This window comes from Melanotaenia boesemani, chromosome 19 (genome assembly GCF_017639745.1).
Source record: "Melanotaenia boesemani isolate fMelBoe1 chromosome 19, fMelBoe1.pri, whole genome shotgun sequence".
Taxonomy (NCBI): Eukaryota; Metazoa; Chordata; class Actinopteri; order Atheriniformes; family Melanotaeniidae; genus Melanotaenia; species Melanotaenia boesemani.
In genome coordinates, this window is record NC_055700.1 from 21,251,282 (window position 1) to 21,275,431 (window position 24,150).

Below are 24,150 nucleotides of genomic sequence, written 5' to 3' on the forward strand. Positions count from 1 at the left end.
AACACAGTGAATGACTCACTATGACAGCTGAAATAAGTATGTAAACTGTGCAGGTCACTTTTCCAAATCTCCTTGAGTCAGGTGTTCCAGTTAAGGTAAACAGGAGAGTGAGTTGTGAGGTGCCCCTCTATGAATAAAGTCATGTAAAGTCTAGCTGGAAAAGTCTACTTGAAAGATAGTCTGATTAGTGTAAGCAAGCATCACTGATAAGTTACACACAATTCTAGAAGAAACACTATAGGGAAGCATAGAGCAACAAAGGAAAGGGTTTTATAGACCGCAGTGTTCATCAATACACAATGAAACAAACTTTTAGGAAATTTGTGACTTATGTCATAAAGCTTATACTAATAGCAACAGCAACTAGACTCACTCAGAATGGGGACCTTTACCAAGCCATAGGGTGACCCACCTAAGAAAAACCCCCGCAGCCCACACAGTATCCCCTATATTTTGAACCATCTGGATCACCAAATTCAGAATTACAACATGATCCAGGCCAATGATTTTGGGCATTATCTGATGAGTGAGAAGCTGTAATTGCAAAATTATCTTTTCATTGTAAGGGATCCTTTAAACGACTCCTGGATTCAGACCGTGATCCGGATCACCCCGAAGATGTAATCACTTGTTCCTTTATTCCATTTTTGACATTTCCTGAAAATGTAATCAAAATCCCTCCATAACATTTTGAGTTATGCTGCTAACAGACAGACAGACAGACAAACATAGGCTCCCAAAAACTTAACATCCACCTTGACAGAGGTAATAATGTCAATGTGTAGTACTAAAGGGGGTTTAGAAAGGAAATCAAAGTCATCAGCAATATAGTAATCGCTATGAGAAAGGACATCATGATGACAAAAGAACAGTCCAAATACATAAATAACTAATAAATAACAAAATATCTATATTGGAATACAAAACTAAACAACAACCGAAAAATAAAAACTATGTGACATCAGCCCCGTTTCCACCAACGGGTCCAGAATAATCTTTACTATGTTCTGTGACAAGAAGAAATGAACTCATGTGCTTGTTAAACCATCGTTTTAGCATCAGATAGTCTACAAACCATTAAGGAACAAGGATAAGCTGCAGCATTCTTCTCAAGTTAAACAAGTGAAAAAACACTGGAGAATAGTAACAGAGTACATATTCTCCACTATTCTCCACCCTCACACTGGGCAGATTCTGTTGTCTACTGCTCTGAATTAAGTGTGGAGTAAAGACAACAAATGCAACAGGATGAGATAACACAGCACATAGGAGACAAATCACATGGAATCCTTTGGTATGTTTTGTCTAGGACCAACACATCCTGCTTCTAGGCACTGGGAAGCACTTTTCCCACCAGTCTTGTTCTAATTTACTTAACAGCAACTGCAGCTGGTCTGCTTTTTGCCATAGTAAGACCATATAAGAAAGAAATGATGGTGATTCAACTGTTTATTACACACTGAAGAGGCCTGGAGCCTTGCAAAGTGGGAAACATATTTTTGCTGAATGCTAGGACATAAAAACATCTGACTGCCCAGACTGTTGAACTTTACATATAAAACAGACCCTGTTTTATCAGAAAAGAGTTTTGTTACTGCACTATTTGACGACACAAAACAGCTTGAGTGAAAATAGAGCAGTAAAACATCATTTTGATCTGATACAACATGGATTGTATATTTTTAAAATGTTTGGCACTATTTTTATGTCACATAGTCGTACTGAGGCCTATTGAACCTGATGAAATGATTTATACCTCACAGATTTGTACATATATGTTATAACCTTGATTTTCATCTGAACTGGCAGCAGGTTGACTGAGAATATTTTAGAATTCTTCTAAAAAAACTGGGCATACAGGGACTTTAACAGAAGCGAAAGTGCTTCAGGGTGTGAGAGCTGATATTGGTCCTTTCCTGAACATAAATTTGATCATCAAGTATCTGTAATTATAAAGTTATAATTGGCATTGCAGCATGTAATCAGAGTTTAGTATATGTTAAATCATGTTAATGCTGCAATATAAAGATCTTTGATTTAAAGTGCATGTGCTGAATCACAACAGACTGACATAATCTGAAGAGGATAACGATAGATGAGATCACAAACTGCATGTGACGCTTGCAGTCGTGCTAGGCAGACACCGTGCTTTGACTGAATGCTGCAGCTTTGCAGATGAACCCATCAACAAAGTCATTGTTCAGCGCTGCCAATGGCTTAAGAAGCTGCATTCACTGCTACAAAGATAGATAGGCTAGATAGGCTGCACATATCTCTGCTATACATGCAGTTGCCATTTAGAGACTATCAAATGGTACTTGGTACTTATACTAAAGGGAAAAAAAAGCTTTCTGACATTAATTCAATGAGTTTAGACAACTATGCTTGTGGGATAAAATGCAAGTCTTCCAAAAGAAAAGCCTCTTGATAGGTGTTTCAATGACTGTGTTAAAAAGTGCTAACATTTATAGTCCAAAGATTTCATAGGTAGGTTGGTAGACTGGTTTGGGACTGCAGTAGATGATCTACAGACTGTTACGCCTGATGGATAGGGGCATTGTCATTCTGGAAGAGACTAAAGAGACCAATCACTCATAGGAATTGTCTTGCAATGACCCTTCTTTTGCAAGAGACAAGTGGTATCAAACCATTCTTGATAATAGGTTTAATAGATATTGATATAGACAGAGAAGCACACAGAAGGACAAATGAATAGAAGGATATGATAGATTGTTCTTACCCAACACAATCGCCACGGTTTTCAGCAGAGACATCATTGTATCTCGGTTTCGCCGCGGTCCTGAGCTGTGCCGCGACATCCTCATTGTTCTCTGTCGCACATAGACAAAGATATGGGCATACAGTGTTACCATGACAACAAAAGTCACCAGGTTAAACACTGCCCAGAAGACTAGGTAGGAGTTGCTGTATAGGGGTGCCATGTTGGAGCAAGACTTAAGGCTGCAGATACAGTTCCATCCCACACTAGGGATAGCCCCCATGACTATGGACATGGTCCAGATTATGACGATTACCACCACCACACGTCGGTTGCTCATACGTGTATGGAGCTGCATGCGAAACACAGTGATGTGACGCTCTATGGCAATGGCCAGCAGGTTGGCCACAGACGCTGTCAGGCTGGTGTCGATTAAGCCTTGACGCAGCAGCCATGTTGAAACAGTCAGACGCCTCGTGTTGGGTCCTGTGTTGAACATCAAGTAAAAATAGGCCAATCCAGCAAAGAAGTCAGCAGCTGCCAGGTTGGCCATCAGGTAGTAGATGGGAAAGTGGAATCTCCTGTTAACGTAGATGGCAATCATCACCAGCAGGTTGGCAAGCATAATAAAGATGCATACAGTGATGCCTAGGCCCATCACCAGCCTGCTGATGGTATCCCAATCAGTTGCAAGGTATTTGCCACTGCGGTTGTAGAAGAAGGTGATGGTCTCATTGTAGTAACACTGTTCCTCATCCATGGCTGTAGTGGTGCTTACTGAAAGAACGAAAAGACAAAAGTTTTAGAGGCTTACTGACATTTTACTTAAATAGGATGCAACTCTCATCTCATATTTCCTTATGAAATTTCTTATATCATTTACACACAGACAAAATGACAAACTACCTCAAACACAACAGATCACACAAACATCTCATATCACACAAGACATTGTCAGTCAGTTTAATTTAAAAAAAGGAAAGCATCTCTCAAGATCCACAGCAGTTTGCTCAGCGTTTTGGGGTTGATGTTAAAGTTGGTTGAAGATGTCTATCTGCTTCAGTGAGCCCACTCTCATCTGGACAAAGCAGCCTTCACTGTGACATTCTCCTTTGATTGCTCCAGCGATTTTAACAATTTAACCGTGCACTGCCATGTGAATAGCTTCAGAAAGTGCAATTAGTTGTCAAAACCTGGCAACAGTTTTAGAAGACTGAGGGGTTGTCTGTCTGAGAGGGTGGGCAGCAACATAACAGTGGGGTGTGTCAGTGATGGACAAGATGCAGACGACAGGGAACTGATGGGCAACTTTTTGGAATAATATAAGAACAAACCTTTAATCTGAGATGATTGTGAATTTTAGGAGAAGTCTTTTGTTTTCCTGCTGATACACAGGTGGTAGAGGACTGCAAATACCAGTACGCAAGGGCTAAATTTAGATTTTCTGTGTGTGTGTGTGTGTGTGGGGGGGGGGGGGGGGGGGGGGGTGTATACACAGTTAGTACAATTTACATTCGTTTTTATACAGCAACATTTTGACTAGAGTAACAGCAGCTTTATATGAGCAAGAGGTCTGAAAAATCATTGCTAGAGACAATATGTGTTCTGTCTACAAGTCAGATTACAGCAGCAAGGTGGTGTGTTTTTGTACTGGGTGTGTGTTATATACTGTACCTTAGTGCTGCGTGCATTCCAGCTATGTGTGAAAAGTTGTGTCAGCAAGACCTTGTGTTTGCTGTATCAACAGACCAGAGTGTGAAATGAAGCAATTTTTTCCATCACGTTGAGATTTGTACATGTTTAAATGTAAAAACTCATCTAATGAACACAAGAAAATGGTGTAATATGATGCTCAGAGTCAACTCACATACACACATAAACAAGCTTTACTTCAGCCCTGAGGTCCTGTTTCCGGACTGGGCATATGAGTGGGACTAGCCAGCATCTGTGTAGAACTGGATCTCATTACACACACACACACACACACATGCTCCTGTGAGCATTGTTTATGCATGTTTATTTGTGTGCAAGTGAGATAGAGGCAAAGACAAAGAAACAAGGGGAAGGAACTTGAGCAACAGTTGGGGAAAAGTCAGTTTTTTTTTTTATTAAAACCTCCCCTTTTTATCATAACATGACCATCCGACTTCTTTTCGGCTTCGTTTAACTCTGTGATAACACAGCAGAAATTCTACTCTCTAAAACTCAGCTGTGAACATGTTATTCTTTTCACCCCCTCTTGGACTAATTTGCAGTGCTGGAACAAAAAAACCTAAAGTTAAATAAAACAATTATTCAACTCCAATATTTTAAGTGAAAATGTCATTGGCAAAACGCAATATGTTTTGAAGGCTGTAACATACAACAGATGCAGTATAATGTAGATAACATATCCTTACGCCTAACTATGATCCTCAATTAGATTTTGACTTGCTTTTATTCCTCAGAGCTCCCTACTATCAAATCAAATTCTATGAAATTTTACATCATTTTATTAGATGAAAGTAATACTGCATCAACTATACCAGTAGACTGACTCCAAATATTGGCAATGAGCCAAATGCCTAAAACTGGGTGTGTATTTGGCATGCAAGTGCACCAATAGGAGCACAAAGGAAATCCTAATCAATCAAATAAACAGTTTTGTGGATTCTGGCTTTTCTCAAATTTCCTGACAGGGAACATCTGCAGCCACATTTGCTTAGAGTTGCAGTAAAATGTTATTTAATTCACTAAAACAGCACTGGTACATTATGTCCGTGGAATTGAATTATCGGTAATAGTATGCTGCCACAGACAAGCCGGATGTATCTGCTTAATTTCTGTACATTGACTTTTGCAGACGTAAAAAAAGAAAAGCTGGCAAGTAATCATTATAACAAGTCAGTAAAGTATCATTGCATGATTTATGCTATGTTATCTTTGATTAATTACTAATGTTGCCATTGGTTTTGAATGATTAATTTGCTGTTATTTATCTTATTATCTACATCACTTACTTTTCTTTAAAAGCACTCTGAAGGCTTACAATAACTGTTTATCACATTGTATGTATAGAAGACAGAAAATGATCTAGATCATCATGCATATGAGGGTTCAGCATTCTGGAAACAAGCTGCAGCTGGCTTATTTGAATGCCCGCTGAGTAACCATGGTAACTTATGCACCAGAACTAGCCTGCTCGGGGGCAGGCTAATGTTCAAGCTTAGCCTAGCTGTGTCTCAAAGGTCTGATACAGACTCCCAACAGAAGGTTCCATCTGGTAGAATGCTGCACTCCCGCCACTCATTCTTGTATAAAAGTAAAAAACAAACAAAAAACAAAAACAAACACTTATCATCTCACTACTTTGACTGTCTTGAATAATCAATAAATCTGTCAGTGCCAGTGTAACCAAAGAAACACAACTATACAAGTTCTGATCATGAAATTAAATTAAAAAAAACATGGTATTCATTAAAAACAATTATTAAAAACCTTATTAAACCCCCTCCCCAATTTCACAAACACCCGACCTCCACTGCCTCTGGTTGGCCAACAGTAAAACTGGGATCAGCTGAGCGCCGTCCATACAGGTATTTAAAGAGCGAGATAGAGAAAGCGAAAGCTAATCTAAAGAGATGGACGGAAACAGATATACATAGATAGAGACAGGGTTTCTTTTTGGTTACCATGGCTTGATCTTTTATTAATGTCCCTGCAGAGGGTACAAGCTTAAATCAAAGCGCATTCAGCCCACCAGCCCCACAAGTTTTCAGGGGGATGACCCCCACCAGTAGCAGTAGCCTCTGATGTTGTCTTGGTATCTGCAGTGCAACAAATTTACAGCTCAACACGTGTTGAACAAATACATTTCTTCAAACCTCCCACTCTGAAATATGTTCTTATACTTTATATCCACCTGCTGCCAGGTACGCTTTTGACAGTAAGATTGCTTCTGTTAAGATGTAACAGTGCAGAATTAATGTAGGTCGCACACACACGCACACACACACACACTCACACACACATAATAATCACAAAGATGATGCATATTGATTATTGGGTTATTAATGAATTGAGCAGGGCCAGTACATACAGAGACAATTCAGCTGCTTTATGTAAACAGATTTATAACAAAAGGGAAGACCATTAATAAAAGAGGACAGTTAAATCAACAATTGACAGCAGTGACGTGCGGTCAGGTGAGGCATTGTGATAAAAAAAAAAAAGAAAGAAAAAAGTACAAAAAATAAATATTAATATTTTTTACTGATTTGTGTTAAAAATACATTTTCAATATGACTCTACACAAAAATCACTGAATTTGCATGACGCTTGCCCGTTTCTGTTCCTCAGCATCACCAACATGAACAGTACAGAAATATTTGTTATACACCATGACTCTCCACAGTCTGTGTAATGTCTTTAATGTATGTGTGAGAGAATTATTCCTGCTTATCGTACAACAAAGTGCAGAGAAAAGTCAGCAGGTGAGACAGGCAGTACTCTGCCTCACCTCAAGGGGGCATTGCTGCATGCTGTTGGATGAATAGTGAAATAAGATGGTCTTTTCAGTTCTTAAAATCGTAAATCTGACTGCAGAAGAGTCAGTGCTTCACCACCCATGAACCCCACCACACGTCACTGATCTCCATCAGCATTCTTTGTTCAGCTCTTGAGAAAATGACAGCTCTCGGCTTGCTCTCTTTTTCTGCCAGCTCCTCTTTTCCACCATCCACTCGTCAGGGCTTCCTACGTTCCTCAGGACCTCCCACATAGCCAGGCTATGTAAGCCTCGCTTGAATTAGCCTCAATTAGATGCAGCTGAAATGTGTTAGTGGAACGGCTTGAGCCTTAATTCAGAGATGGTGTTAGTTCAAATGAGGCTTTTCCAACACAGCCAGGCTTTCTTTAGCTATGTTCGTGGTTGTATGTTGTATGTTCCTTATAAGACTGCAAAACACAACAACAGAAGTGTTACATGTCAACTGCTAGTTATCTTGTGCATGTAACTTCTGTGTCTTCGCTGACGGCATAAATACTCTACTAGAAACATGTTTTGCTTCAACAGACCAAATAAATTAAAAAGATGTAGCGGCACAAATATGACACGGAGGTCTGCCATTGTTGTTGTTTTTGTGCTTTTTCCGGGTTAAGCAAGGTCTGTGCGAGATGACATGAAAGACGTCATAAGACTCTAGTTCCAGTTTACACTGATGAGACTCTCCTTGCGTTGTGAAAAATTTCACTCTGGAGGCCATTGTCAAATCTTTGCTGTTTTATCCACCCAAAACCCTGTTACCGGGTAAACAAGAGGCCAGAATGCAACAAAACCTTTGCGTTTTTCTGTCTCAGCATGGCCTTAGTCTAGAAAGGACACCATTAAAGCAATTTTGAGGTTTTAATTGCCACTTATACCAAGATAAAGCAGCAACTCAACCATTAGAGGCAATGCAAGGAGCAGCTGAATGACAGCAGCATCACTAATGCACTGTAAATCCCCAGCGAGCCTCTGTGACAACTAGCAGAGCAGATGAAAGCCTTTCTATTCTGCCTGTCATGTGCAGTTTGTGGCCATTAAACGTCATAAGGGAGCAGTCAGCAGGGCATTAGATGCCGGAGGCAGGTCGTCAGTACTAGAAAGTGGAGGAAGTGTCGATGACCTCTCAGTGCACATTCCCAACACTTTCATCAGACCCTTGGAGCCTGCAGTGGGAGATTCTGTCAATGTGTGAGTGTATGTGTGTCTGCGTTTGTGTGCAACAGCTGGAGACTTGGTGTTGTAAAAAGGGAAAGATTGAGCAAGAAAGAGGACACAGAAAGAGGGGAATTCAGCTCAACTGCACTTGGGTGTGAACATATGCACATTATAAAAGTTCAAATGTGAATGACTACGTTTTTGAAGTATTCTTGAGTGTGTGTGGGAGTGAAAGAGTACGTTTTATAAGCAAGTGAACCTTAAGTGCTAAAAACTGAGAACAAAATACTGTGTGTAGGCACACTCTTCATACTGGTTAGTCATGTGTGATAAGGTCTGGCTCTGTGGACAGAGAGTAAGTGTGTTTCGTGTGTGTGAAAGTGTCTAACAGGCTATGAAAGGACCACCCTGGAATCCATATGAGTGAGGTCATTATTCAATCATCGACAGCAAGACTGCATCCGTATATTCATGACATATGGCTAACTGAGACACACACACACAGCCTTCATCTTAGACTCAGTTAATTTTTAAACTCATACACATAAACATTTGTTTACAAATGAAACAAAAAGCATAAATGAAATTATCCCACTAAATAAGCACTAAATGGCACACCTTTTGAAGAATGAGATGCAAGCTGCTAACACTGCCCAACAGCACAAGCACAGACAATACCCCTATTCATTTTGTTCATTAGAACCTACAATTCCTGCTACAGTCACTATGCTCACTATGTCAAAGGCAGGTGAGATAAATTCATCAGGCTAGTTTCCATAATACTCGCCTGAAATAAACATCAGTTTTATCCTTTAGAACAAGCATAACTGTGTGTCCCCTCCCTCTCCTATGACCTCCTTTCATGGTCCATGCCACTCACTTTCCAGGATAACTGGCAATATGCAGCTGAGGAGCAGCTCCATGTGTATTAGACATTGACAGTGTAGGGGCACCTTGTTTCTGTAGAACTGACCAAACTTGCTAACCGGAACGAAAAATCCATGGAAAAAGACATAAAATTATGGTCAATTTGAATGAACAAACAAATGTTATTTGATAAGAAAATATCTTTTGAGAGTAAACATATTTTGTGTCTTGATGTTTGACACCTTCTGAGGTAAACTGGCCTGCTCCAGTCTGAGATGAAATGGACTGCTGGTCTAAGTATTGCCAGACTACTTAACGTCATTCAGTTCAGTAATTCCAAGTCTGCTTTCATTCCCTCAACAATCCATCATCCAGCCTCCAATATCAACAGTCAGTTGTTTTTGTTAATGCAGAGGAATGACATTTAAGAGGAACACACTGAATGACGTGTTATTCTTGCATAGAATGGGAGTTGTGTCTGGATTGCTAAAAATTATTAATTTGTCATTTATTTGCATGGCTACTCTTTGTTCTAGGGGTTCTGTGCTGGACTGTATACCACAGTGAATTAATGAAAAGATGGATATTGACCACATCATAAATAATTTTTCAAGCAAGGTCCCTTTCCCTCCTTTTGTGCATAGAAGCCCATTTATGAATTACTGCAAACCACAAATCCACTCTCTGCCTAATGAGCTCAAAAACTCCCCCACTGATGTAGAGGGAGTAACGGGAGGGGGGAGGGGGGGTGGGCATTTCTCTTTTATGTATGACAGAATAAGCCTCTGGCTTCAGAATACAGAGATATAATATGAGCTGTTCTCTCAAAAATGCTAATACTTTAATATCCAAACAAAACTCATCTCTGGTTCATCAGTGTAGTATCTCTGAGTCAGGTTTCGGCTCTGAGGTTTGAAGGACTTATTCAATTTTTATATAAAGTCACATTAACAGTGATTACATAGACATGTAAATTATCAGACAAAACAAGTTTGGATCATATTTTTTGAATATGCAGAGCTATTTTTGTTTTTTTAAATTAAATCTGGCATTATGTGAAGAAACTAAAAGCAACAAACAAAGCATCTAAAAAGGATAGAAAGTCAGATGTCTACTTTAGACCTACCTCCCAGACCAACAAATTAACACATTTCAGTACAATTGGAATTTGTTTTAATTAAAAGAGACAACTCAGTTTGGGTAAATAACTACTATGTCCTATTTTTGCATAAGCTATTCCGTATAATGTTTGATGGTGTTGAAGTAAAATGGAAATTGTAAATTATATTATTTTCTTTTAATGCAGCTAAAAAAATATTTCAAATTTGACTCAGGGCCAAAGTTCTTACTTGGCATTACGGAGGCAGCATGAATACTAAAAAGACACACTAAAAGTGAAACTGAGAACACACAACTTTCCACCTCATTTCCCTTATATCTGATCCTCAAAGCACTTTCCACTTTCTTCTGTAACATCTCTTCTGATTTCTAGTCCTTTCCCTTTAAAACTTCCATCCCTTCCATCTTATGTCATCTCTTTTCCTCCAATTGCCTCCACCCCCCCTCCACCTCCTGTCTTTGCCAACTCCCCACATAATGTGCCCATTGTTTCTTCACTCCCTCCTGAGAAAACAGAGAAACAGGACTTCTATAACCAGAATTCACACTAGCACTCACACACTTTAAATCTCTGTATTTCTCTTTAACATGTGCAAGTTCACACAAGCCACACTAACACATGTACAGTCAAACACTTGCTGCTTACGGTCAGAAATTGGGACAAGGGTTGGATTGAAAGGTGCTGCTCACTGGATGATACCCTTGACGACACTTGTGCAATTTCATCTGAGTAAACTGGACAGTATTTAAGTCTCAAAACAGAATATGACTATAGGGAATTGTGTTGGGAAAGTCTAAAATACAGCTGGCATACAGAAACTAGAAGTTGACAACATTACTGTAAAAAAAAAAGAAAAGAAAAACAGTCCTACTTTTGAGGGGAAAAAATAATGATGGGAAACCACACTGCAGGCTATTGCAGCAAGACCGTTTCATCACCCCAACAACAGAAGCTCTTTGGGAACATTAATTGGATGTACTCTGTCATTTTAATGTTTTATTCCCCAGGGAGAAAGAATGAACTTGTTGCTGCTAAATTACACAGAGACGGGCTCAGTGGGTTTCACAGGGGTCTGTGATTTGTCCAAAGCTGCTGAAAGCAATGTGTTACTTCTAAATAACAACCAGAATCATCAGTATAATTGGGCTATAAATCCTTCTGGGGTTCACAGCTAAGAAAAGCCAAGCGACAAGCAAAATTCATCTCATGGGTTATTATCTGTGAATTATAACGCACTATTTTACTTTCCAAATGTCCATCTAATAAGCTACTTTGTTTTCTACACTGATTTGTTCCACATGTTTAGATAAACCAGGTTTTAAGGCTAAATGGCAGGAACAGGGGAAAAATATCACCATGAAATTTAATCATTGAAAAGACATTAGAAATGCTTTACTAAATACAGTAACTTGTCCAGTTCATGACGCTAAAAGTACTTGCCAGTGTTATCTGGATCTTGTAAGCCCTTACAAAAAGTAGCCATGTAGTAAATTAATTTGTACTTTTGAGTTTTTTTACTGTATTTTTAAAAGGAATTAGCATATATTAATTTTATTAATTTTTATAACTTTTAAGGATTCAAACATTACTGTGCGCATTAGCATTTACAATAAGTTTGGTGATTTGGGAAGGAACTGAAACATGAAGCATGAAGATCACTGGTTTGAAATGTGGGTGTTGGCTGGGACTTTTTTTTTATATAAAGAAAACTTTACCAACCACATGACATTTAACATGAAAAATTAGGGGATTTTTCAGCTCAAGATTACAGAAAGGTTAGTATGGCTATTAAGTACTTTAACCTGTTAAAGCTGCATTGACGATGATAGCTATTCCACAGTTATTAGCTAAAAATGAACAGCCTCCACTACATGATAGTTGGGTGTGTTCAGCAATTCTCTGATGAAATCATGTTTTTAGAGACAGATTCCACTGATTACATCACCATCACTTGGAGGCAATATGGCATTGCGTCACTGATGTGGTCCACAGAGATTTCAGACTTTGACTCAAAAGCATTGAAATGTATTGCTTTTGTGTTCTGGCTTGTCAAAATCACTGTTGCTTTGCACTGAGTGAAAACAAATGTTAGCATGTGGCCATGTTTGACAGTGACAGTATATGTGAAATGTACCCATTATTTTACTCAAAATAGTAAAAAAAAAAAAAAGAAAAAACTGTAGTAAGTATATCAGTGGGTGCAATTTAAAATTCCTGAAAGGATAAAGTTGGGATGTAGTACAATAAAATGCAGTCTGTACAAATTCTGATGATTTTGACTTTATTTCTGTACATTTAATTACTATTATGAATATTATAAAAGCATATTTAGAATATTTTTTTATAAATTAATTAAAATCAAATCTGAAATAACCTTATATAATTAAAGAATCAAAGTTTTGATTATGTTCTTAGAGCAAATGCTCCTCTGTGTGTTTGAAGTTGAAATTTATGTATTTTTTTCAAGTTTATCTTTTTGTAGACCTAAGGATCTTCAATCTTCAGTGATAAAAGTAAAGACTTTGATATGGACATTCAAGGACTTTCCTAAAATCAGTCTAGTTTTGTCTTAACTGCCGCTTTAAATGGTTGTCATACATTATCCTTCATACTATCAAGTTGCTTTTGAACACTAATATGCAAAACAAACATTGCATTTTAGCAAAAATGTGTTTCCTACTCATCTTTCTGAAGTGAAAGATTGTTTAAAAACAAAAATATTAATATCGTTCAGTCCCCATCTCAATGTGGACACATGCTATTTGGCCTTAGAGTGCAATGATAAAGTGTTTAATCTACTTTCATGTGGCATGCCATATTTCAGTAGCAGTTGCAGGCTGTTATTGGTTCACCTATGACTGGCAATAATGGGAACATAACACCTGTGTGTACCATCTTATTGGTAGACCACTGCATTACCTCCTAAGCCAAAGCTACTGCAAGAAAGCATATATCATGCAACCAAGTCTAACTGCAGCTCCTCTTAAGACATTAAAACCTTAGGTCAAATCTATCCTACTTGCCAGATGGAAGTACTCAAAAGCTACTCCCGGTCAGACTGACATGGAAACTATTATTGCCATGTCATTGTTTCACTTTATCAAGAAGTGCTGAAGTAGGGGAGGTAAACTATAATAATATTACAATAATAAAAAATAAATAAAAAAAAATAATGTCCTCGTTTGTGCAGATTTCGGTTCCTCTTTTATGTTCCCCATGACTGACTTGAGGCACCCTATATGGTTTTAAACCACATCCCCTTCGAACAGAATGAGGACATGAACATTGACAAGTTGCACTGCGAGAGGCTAAATGGAGAGCAGCAGGGATATAAGGGGTTAGTGTGGGATGTATACCACAAAACCCTGTAGCACAAGACCAGATGCATGTTTTTGATAGCACCTGATGCCTGCCAACGGGAGCCTCCAATATTACATCACTGCAGTTTGTGCGCTAAGTGTTACCCACAGTAATTATTCTGACTGCACATGATGGCCTTCGAGATCAACATGATCGTTCTTTATGCACTTCTGGGATAGTGATCGTTATAAGGCCATAAATTGTATTTAATACTAGCTTAACTATTCCATATTTGGAATACAGATGCTGTCAAGACATCGTAGATTTATTTTTGCAACATCATGGCTGGAATATAGCAGTTTGGCAACTAGATTGGACTGAAAATATAGCAAAATCTAAAAAACATTTTATCTTCTTCTCCAAGTTATTTTTATTATTTGTACCATTAAGGACAATTATGGGGCCACAGGAGCACAAATTTGTTTCCAAGGTGAAAGCTTGAAGACTTTTACCACTCTTGTCTAATTATGTGCACTTTATAGGGTTTTTAATCTAAGTATGTCACAGTCATTTGATGTTACTGCAGGGTAATAAAAGATTACGGTTACAAAATTTAGCCATGTCACAAATTTTAAGCTTTCATTTAGAAACTGATAACTTCTGCTTTGTAGTCCAGCTGTTATGCTTTTTGTTATGATACTAGGCTCTACTTTTGGAGGTGTCTGTAGATGTGTTAGCAGTGAGTGAAAACCAAATCCCAATGTAAGAACAGCATCATCTTCTTTTTCTCAGTCTATCTGCATTTTTGTTAACAAACTGAATATTTTAAATACATGTGTGACTCTTGGGGAGTATTCCCCAAAATTATTTTATTTCTTTTTTTTTTTTCCTGCAAACCCTTCCTACTAGCTGACAAGCTAACTAGTCACTAGCTGTTTTTCTAGCTAATTAACATCTCTTCAACAAATGAAAAATGGTGTTATCCATTGAAACATAAAAAAGGGCTGGAAATATTTCCTTCAAACCTTCCAATTGGGTTTCACTTCTTATAACTAACCTTACTAAAAAAATGATCAGTTATCTGTTATTCTTTGTGCGTCAGTCCAACACAAACAATGGCCGTCACTGAACTGAAGGACAGCTTCATATCAAGATGAGTTTATTTATCACAAAAACAAGCTCAGATAGGTCATAAACCTGCAATAATAATTTCATATTGTGAATAAGCATGGGCAGAAATGGGCAGAAATTTCTGCAAAACAAAGGAATACAAAACATGGCAAAAAGCAGAACCTGCCGAGGAAATGTTTTCATTAAAAAAGCATAAACAACAAACAAGGCAATCCCTGAAATTTGCAAACCTTTTAGAATTTTCTATATTTTCCCATCAAAATAATCTTCAAACTGTCACACAAGCCCACAAAGTTACCAATACAACCCAAGTAAATAAATTAAAAAATATTATTATTTGTTGTTAATCTATAGAACAAAAAATCCAACTTTACATAGTGAGTGTGGGTATGTTAATCCGTGGGTCTGCTGTTTCGTTTAGAGGGGAAATTTGATTCAGGCATTATGAAAATTAGGTGTGAATGGGTGCAATTTCATTTCAATACTGGCGCTAAATCAAAGTCTGATTTTCTCAACATAATCACAAAATTTTATCTGAATATAACTTTTGCTCATGAAGACATTATGTTAAAAGAAAAGAGGCACTGATAGAATCTTGGCCCAAACAGTTTATCTGCATTCGGGGCCAAGACTTCTTGTTTTCATTAATTGAATGGTAGGTTCTGTTTTGTGCCAGTGAATTAAAAAATAAAATACAAAATAAGTATGAAGCTGTTAACTTTATCTCAACATCAAGTTATTGTGTTAATGTAACGTACAGCAACACAGGAACCCCTATAACTCTGATTGAAGTTCCTCTTTCTACAAACTTACAATGTCTTAAAACAAAACAGTCATTTTAATGATGCATCAATACTATGACCAACTTATGACAATTTAAAGAGTTCTTTAATTAAACTTCCTGTTAATTTACCTTTTGTTGTTAGCAATTTGTACAGTCAGGTATGCCACCTGCATAAATGTGGAAACAATCTGGACCTTTGGCTCTAAGAATGGGTGGAATGCAGCTCCGTAGACGAGGGGGAGGGCAGATCAAGCTTTCAGCAATCACAACACAGATGTTTGAAGAACCCCTTTCGTTTGACGGATGTCAGTGCTCATGTAGGGAAACATAAAACAGTTGTCTGTAGGGGAGACACTACGTCTTTGCAGGGAGAGTTTTGTTTAGTTTAACTAAGAAGGTCAGAAGTTAGAGGCGTCAACTCCAGCTTTCAACTTTTCTTTAATTTGTGAGCATCTCATAAGTTTGGGGAATAACTCCCAGATAAGTATGTATTTGTAATCCTGTCAAATCTATCAGTGAGAAGTTGAACTAATACCCTGTTGCTTCGCTCTGCAGTTACTGGGGGAACCCACAAGCTACTGACAACTATCCTGACCCCATATTTTAAGTACTTGCACATTACATCCATGGTGACGTAATATGACTTTAAACTGAGAAGTCACAAGGCAAAACATTCAGATACATGAGATCTTTACAGACAGACAAATCAAAAATCACTTGGGAGACGAGATCATTTAGTGAATGAAGTAAAATACTGTTAAAAGTAGAAGAGTAACCTCTATCATTATCTCTTGCTTTGTATCCAGAGGCGTCATAAGGATTGCCCTTGCTATCTCTTTGCTTTTCTTCAGTTTTTCTGTCTCGGCCTGTTCCTGTCATGTCTTATCATTTCCACCTCCCAACTACCATATATACCCATTTCATGACCTTCAACAGTAGCTGTGAATGTTGTAAAAGCTGAAGTTCTCAGTGATGAAATAGCGGCAGTAAAACAAAAGTAGTAAGTAAAACAAAAATGCAAGTTCTCATGAGTGAAATTTCATCAACCGTGTATGTTCTGATAAGACTCATGATCTTATTTATTACACTTCAAAGAGTAATGTTATATAAGTTCATTCAAATATTAACTGCTAATGACTTAACGAATAAATATCCATGCAACTCTGACCTTGGTTCAGTTTATAAGATGTCCTGGAACCAGATGGCTGACTGTATTTCTGAGGAACTCCTCAATAATTTACTGTATATGTTCCAAATGTCCAAAAAAGCCAACAGTCATCAAATTCCACAGAGGACCATAACATCACAAAAATGGATCCCGAAACTAAAAGTTTTTAAACAGTTTAAACACTTCAATTCAAACATAAACTGTTTATTATTCCACATTCAACAAATGTGAATAGTGTGGGGGGAAAAGTGCAATTTTTTATTAAAACATCTTGAAAACCACTGACCTCATCTATCTGCAGGCATGCAAAAGGTTCTCACACTCCCACTATAGTATCAAAGACCCCCCGAGGTCTGTGGCAATGGGCGGTAGGTAAACAGTGTGCTCTCTGTTTGTGAATACACAAATAAACAGACTTGCTGCCACACGCTCATGCAAACACACACCATTTGAGCCCTGGTTGACGTGATGCTCATTAGGTAAGATCAAAAAGTCAGTGACAGCAGGCCTCCACAATCAGCTAAAGTTTGACTTTGATGAAACAGGTACTTTGAAGAGTTATCACATATCTTTGGTGCCTGTGGAAATTAAGATGAAGAGAACCAGCTATAGAGTCATCAAGCTAAGAGTGCAAAGCTTAAAGATAATCAGCCCATTTGTTGTTTGGTTGTTTATTTAGCGTAAACAAATAAAGACTCATTTGTCCTAAAGCTGGCAATAAAGGAAAGGTCAAAAGGAAATAAAACTACCATAATGGGCTCCTCTGAGACATTTATACGACCATCTTGCTTAGTGCGGGCCAACAACGTACAACCATTCCTGCTGCAACAATGACGAGAGCCCCCGCCTGACTTTCCAGCTAATAACATGGCATGTGGCATTTGTTGGAATGCATGACTAAGCCTAATGTAGCACTGACACAAATCCAACCTCATGTCTCTGCAGAGAAGGATGGTATACCAAACTTTACTTCTGTGCAACCTGCAAGCTTCATAAGAGATTTTTTAATACTCAGATAAATTTGTTTTCTGATTTATGTTCAAATTGACATTTAAAAGTTCAAATCATTCAGAGTTTTTATGTACAGTTTGGTCTTAGACTTTTATGCATGTGGACTGACATGGGCGTTGCAGATGCACAACTCCACTCGTGTTGCAGTTTGGGTCCAAAAGCATTATGTCTTTAATGCATACTTATTGGAAAGGGAAATAGCAACTTCAACTTCATAATGGCACAAAGTTGAAGTTCCTGCACTGAGAACAATTAGAAACAGTGAAGAAGGGAAGTAACCAAATCTGTTAATTGCTGAACTCCATTTTGCGAGGATTAACAATAAATATCCAGATAATTTGTTTATATATATGATCATACCATTAAAGTTTCTACTCTTTATATTTTTCTCCCTCGTGTGAACTCAGAATATTTTGCAAAGGAAAATTAAATAATTGTCACTGACATTCACCTATAGCTGAGAAAGTAAGCACAGTTCACCACTAGATATCAGTAACCGCTCCCGATTTGTCATTGACTAGATTGGCAGCTTGCCTCAACAAAGACATAACTTCTGGCAGCTTCTCAGAAGTTCTCCTTTTTCCCCCCACATTTACTGAGCTATATGCAAGAGCCATCAGAGCCTCCCCAGCTACATCATAATTTTCACAGCTTTGCTCATGGTCACAGCATCTTTCTGTACTTGTTAAATTTTACTGATGCCGATCCTTTTTGCACCAGGTTCTACCAATTTTATGATCCATGGCTACAATCATTAACCAAGACTCATTATTGAACCAGAAACTGCAAAAAATAAAATGTTATGGACTGACTCCTACCAGGAGTACAGCATCAAAGCATCTTTGAAATTATGCCAACTCCAGAAGACATGTTGGAAAGACTACCAACAAGTTGCCCTTGTGGTTATAGCGCTTTACTAATTATTGAGACTGTCATCAAATGATAGAAAACTGCAGTGTTGGACGTTTTCGCTTATTTTTTTTTTTAATTATTTTTACTTATTTATTTATTTAACATTTTATGCAGTTGCGTTTTGGAAGAATTTCAATGGGGAAAAAAGAAAGAGTTTAAATTCCAAACACATCCTCTAAATGAGGGACGGAAAATCAAACTGAATGTCTACTTCTTACTCCCAGTACTGGTTTGTTTTTTTCCGCTCACTCCCTCCTGCAAGTGTTGTTTTAGTCCCAGAGTTTGATAAAGAGCCCAGTTGTGGCGCAACAAGTCCTTCATTCCTGCTGCGTTCCCGTCCTCACCCTCAGAAAGGCGCACAACAACCGCGCGTCTCCTGCTGAAATAACGGTGAGCCCAGAGGATTCAAACATCCGCTGGTGCCATCAAAGCTTTTATCTGAACCGTATGCTGCCTCGCCACGTCTACGTGGCAGGTATACTTTGATTATGTACGGATGCCAGTATTATGCAAGTAATGCATGCGTAAAAATACGAAAAGGTCTAAATAAGAAACTCTATTTCCTTTGTGCATCGATTTTGTAAGAAGTCACTGAATAAAGAGGAAAATGAATTCAATACTTACAATGATATGCGTCCGAGTGAGAGCAGCGGGTAAATTTAGTTTACACCCTGACTGGTTCCTGGATGTCCAACTCACGTTCGACCCGGGCTGCCTTAAATGCAGACTTTGCATGCGCAACTTTTGTGTCAAAGTCGCAGCATGTAAGATTCCAAATCCAACATAGAGCCAGTTAAGCCTTTCATTTTATGTCCAAGTAGAAAAGCGACACCGGCAACAATTAATCTCACTAGTATATTGCGTTTTTTTTTTTCTTTTTGTGTGTCTGTGTGTTTGTGTTAGTTTTTATGTTTTTCCTTGACGCCCTCCGTCTCCGTGCCTCTGTGCGCTGGCGCGTCTCTCTCCTCTCACTGACCGACTGCCACACACAGACACACACACAGGACAGGACCTTTGTCTGCACATGACGTCACTCACACACAAGCACGCAGACTCGGTGCAACAGAAAAAAAACACAATTTAATCGAAAATGAGTGATATTGGCGGTTAAAAAGCAAGTTGCAAAACATTAGGATAATTACATCAAGACCTTAAATGTGTGGGAAATGTTTTCTTCAAACTGAGGACAGGCGAAACTTCATGGGCAACAAGTGCGTTTAATTCCTCCAGCTGGCTTTTTCTCTTATCATGTGTAAGGAAACAAAAGAAGAAAAGGAAAAAACTATGTAAATGTCCTGCTACCAAAGACAGCTCTAAGAGTTGTGCTTTTTCCCTCAGTGCCTAATTGGAAACACATTTTTTCACTAACTTGTTAAAAGAGACAGGAAGGGAGAGGGGGGTGGAGTGGAGCAGAGAAAAAGTAAGTCTGAGACTGACACATGGGGACTTTAAGTCATATTGTATTCCTAACCAACTGACCCTTAACATAATACATTAGAAATATTTCCTCCTGTCTGCCGGTTCTGCTGTCCGTGAAAGCAACAGCTCCACATAAGACGTTCTCAGGTTGTGAGAAAGCATTTGTATAGTGACAGTTATGTCTGCTAGCCTTACACCATCTGTGAACACTTAGTGAGGTGTTAGTACTAAACCAACCATTGGCTGTGGAATGAAATGGAGCATCAAAAGCATCTTGAAATGAACAGTATGGCATATTTAGCAAAAGTCATGAAGTAGAACTGCGTTCTGACACTATATTGGGTCAGATCATAAATGGACAATTAGGTAATTATATACAACATTTAGAGCAGAACCATTGTGTTTGTGAGTGTTTAAAAGAAGTGAGCACTCTGCCTGTTCAAGGTGTAACTGTGGAGCCTTTACACTTTCTCTTTGCAAGATCCTGAGGTAAAATCTGAGAGGTTAAAGTTCATGCACCTCTGATTTGAAGGTGGAGGTATGCTCCCCATCCATCCATCCATTTTCTTCTGCTTATCCAGTGTTGGGTTACGGGGGCAGCTGCCTAAGCAGGGAATACCAGACTTCCCTCTCCCTGGCCACATTCACCAGCTCATCTGGGGATCCAGAGGCGTTCCCAGGCCAGCCAAGAGATGTAGTCTCTCCAGCATGTCCTGGGTCTTTCCCAGGGCTTCCTCCCGGTGGGATGTGCCTGGATCACCTCACCAGGAAGACGTCCAGGAGGCATCCTGACCAGATGCTTGAGCCACCTCATCTGACTCCTCTCAATGCGCAGAAGCAGCGACTCTACTCTTAGTCCCTCCTGGATCACTGAGCTTCTCACCCCATCTCTAAGGGAAAGCCTGGCCACACTGTGGAAAATACTCATTATGGCCTCTTTTATTCGTGATCTCATTCTTTTGGTCACTACCCACAGGTCATGACCATAGGTGAGGGTAGGAGTGTAAATCGACCGGGAAATCGAAGTTGCTTTGCATTTTGGCTCAGCTCCTTCTTCACCACGACAGACTGACACAGAGTCCCCATCACTGCAGACGTCACACCGATCCGCCTGTTAATATCCCGCTCCATCCTTCTCGCACTCGTGGACCATGATCTCGGATTTGAAGAGGCTAATTCTCATCCCCGCCGTATCACACTCGGCTGCGAATTGCTCTAGCGAGAGCTGAAAATGACAGGCCGATGAAGCCAACAGAACCATATCATCTGCAAAGAGCAGAGACCCAGTCCTGAGGCTACCAAACCAGATCCCCTCAACACCTCGGCTTTCCCTAGAAATTCTGTCCATAAAAGTTATGAAGAGAATCTGTGACAAAGGGCAGCTTTGGTGGAGTCCAACCCTCACTGGAAACAAATCTGATTTACTGCTGACAATGCAGACCAAGCTTTGGCACCGGTTGTACGGGGACCGGACAGCTTGTTCAAGGGGGTTTGGCATTCCATACTCCTGGAGCAGCCCCCACAGGAGACCCCGAGGGACATGGTCGAACACTTTCTACAAGTCCAAAAAGCACATGTACACTGGTTGAGCAAACTCCCATGCCCCCTCCAAGACCCTGAAGAGGGTGTACAGCTTGTCCACTGTTCTACAACCAAAACGAAAACAACAATGCTCCTCTTCAATCCGAGGTTCAACTACCTGAAGGACCCTCCTCTCCGAGACCCCTGAATAGACCTTACCAGGAAGGCTGAGAAGTGTGATCCCCCTGTAGTTGGAACACACTCTCCAGTCCCTCATTTTTGAAGTGGGGGACCACCACCCTAGTCTGCCAGTCCAGGGGAACTGTCCCTGATGTCCATGCGATGCTGCAGAGACCTACAGCATCCAGAGCCTTAAGGAACTCTGGGCGGACCTCATCCACTCCCGGGGCCCTGCTACTGAGGAGCTTTTTAACCACCTCAGCGACCTCAGCCCCAGAGATAGGAGAGCCCACACCAGGGTCCTCTGACTCTGCTTCCTCGTCAGAATACATGTTGGTGGGATTGAGGAGGTCTTAAAAGTATTCCTTCCACCGACCCACACTGTCCCGAATTTAGATCTGCAGCCCCCCATCCCCACTGTACACTGTGTTAATGGAGCAATGCTTCCCACTCCTGGTGGACCAGAATCTTCTTGAAGCCATCTGGAAGTCATTCTCCACAGCCTCTCCAAAATGCTTGCACGCCCAAGTTTTTGCCTTACCGATTGTCAAAGTTGTGTTCCACTTAGCTTGCCAATACCCATCAGCTGCCTCCGGAGTCCCACAGGCTAAAAAGACCAATTAGGACTCCTTCTTCAGCTTGATGGCACCAACGAGTTCGGGAATTTTCACCATGACAGGCATGGACATCCTTATGACCACAGCTCCAGTTGGCCACCTCAACAATAGAGGCAATAGATGTCCCCTGCCTCACCCAGGACATTGGTTGAAGTTCTGCTGGAGATGGGAGTTGAAACTCTTTCTGATAGGGGACTCCGCCAGATGTTCCCAGCAGACCCTCACATCACGTTTGGGTGTACCAAAGCTGACCAGCATCCTCCCTCACCATCTGAGCCATATCACCACCAGGTAGTGATCAGTTGACAGCTCCGCCCCTCTCTTTCCCCGAGTGTCCAATACATGAGGCCGTTCCCCCCAGTCACTCCCCTCCAGGTCTCACTGTCATTGCCCATGTGAGCAATGAAGTCCCCCAGCAGAAAGAGGGAAAGAAGGTGTGCTCTCCAAAACCCCATCCAAGCACTCCAAAAAGGGTGGGTACTCTGTTCTGTTGTTTGGTGCATAAGCAACAGTCAAGACCCGTTCCCCAACCTAAAGGCGGAGGGAGGCTACCCTCTCATCCACTGGGGTAAACCCCAACATTCAGGCGCCAAGTCAGAGGGCAACAAGTATGCCCACACCTGCTCGGTGTTCGGCCACCACCCAGCTCACACTGCATCTGACACCTATGGCTCTTCCTGCAGGTGGTGAGCCCACGGGAGGGGGCCCATGTCACCCTTTTGAGCTAAGCCCGACCAGTCAGCATGGGCAATGGCCTGGCCACCATGCTCAGGCCTCAATGCCCCACGTCCAGGCCTGGCTCCAGAGAGGGGCCCTGGTGACCCACGTCCAGGCAAGGGAAACCTGGATCCATTGGCTTGACTCATCATAGGGGTCTATTGAGCTGCACTTTGTCTGGTCCCTCCTCTAGAGACCTGCTTGCCATGGGTGACCCTACTAGAGGCATAAAGCCCCTGACAACATAGCTCCTAGGACACGCAAACGGTTCAGGGAGGAGGGTATGTCCCTATACGTACGTAATTAGGTTTGTCCATTTCAAAAATTGTCAAGCTTCGCTGCTTACATATTCCCACGTGTCTTTTAAGTTGCCATGGTTGCTAGGCAATACATCAACTAGAGGGCAGAGCAGAGTTTCAGACAATAGCAAACATAGCAACTGTCCAGAAGATCGTGACAATCATAGATATGTATAATAATGCATAAAATGTATATGTATAAAATTTATCTGTGGTGTTAATGCACATTCCAAAAGGAGACCTTAAAAAAGGCAGCATAGCAGATGTCTGTGGTTTGCCATTACTTACCATGTGGCTTCCTTTTTCTTTGTTGCTTTTGTTAATTGCACATCAGAAATACAGTGCAACACTGCCTCTGTGGTTTCCAGTGGTACTGCTCCATGCTACATGTGGCTACACATTCGCGGGCTCTCTGAAAACAGATGTAAATATGTACAGAAAGGACACAGAAGATAGACATAACGCTCTGTGTGCATGTGTATTAAGATCATAAATGGGCCTTTAGAGCTGATTATATCTTTTTGTAGTGCTTCTACACTAGTGTTTCTCAGTCGAGGTCCTCAGGACCCCCTGCCCAGCATGTTTTAGAAGTAACCCTACTTTAACACACCTATATTAAATTAATGGCTCGTTAACAAGAAATTTGATAAGGAATTCATTAAACTGAATCAGGTGTGTTGGAGCAGGAACACGCCTAAAATATGC

At 40.1% G+C, this 24,150-nt stretch overlaps 1 protein-coding gene across 1 annotated transcript in view; it reads right to left on the reverse strand.

Moving 5' to 3' along the window:
- The window catches only part of lpar1 (lysophosphatidic acid receptor 1), a 34,951-nt gene extending 15,296 nt beyond the window's left edge, over positions 1-19,655 (reverse strand). The window contains exons 1-2 of the mRNA XM_041969264.1: positions 19,317-19,655; positions 2,741-3,496 (exon numbers count right to left, since the gene is read on the reverse strand). Of these exons, the coding sequence (XP_041825198.1) occupies positions 2,741-3,479 (739 nt within the window). The 5' untranslated portion in view covers positions 3,480-3,496; positions 19,317-19,655. The remainder of the gene's footprint in view (positions 1-2,740; positions 3,497-19,316) is intronic.
- Between the last annotated feature and the right edge of the window lie 4,495 nt (positions 19,656-24,150).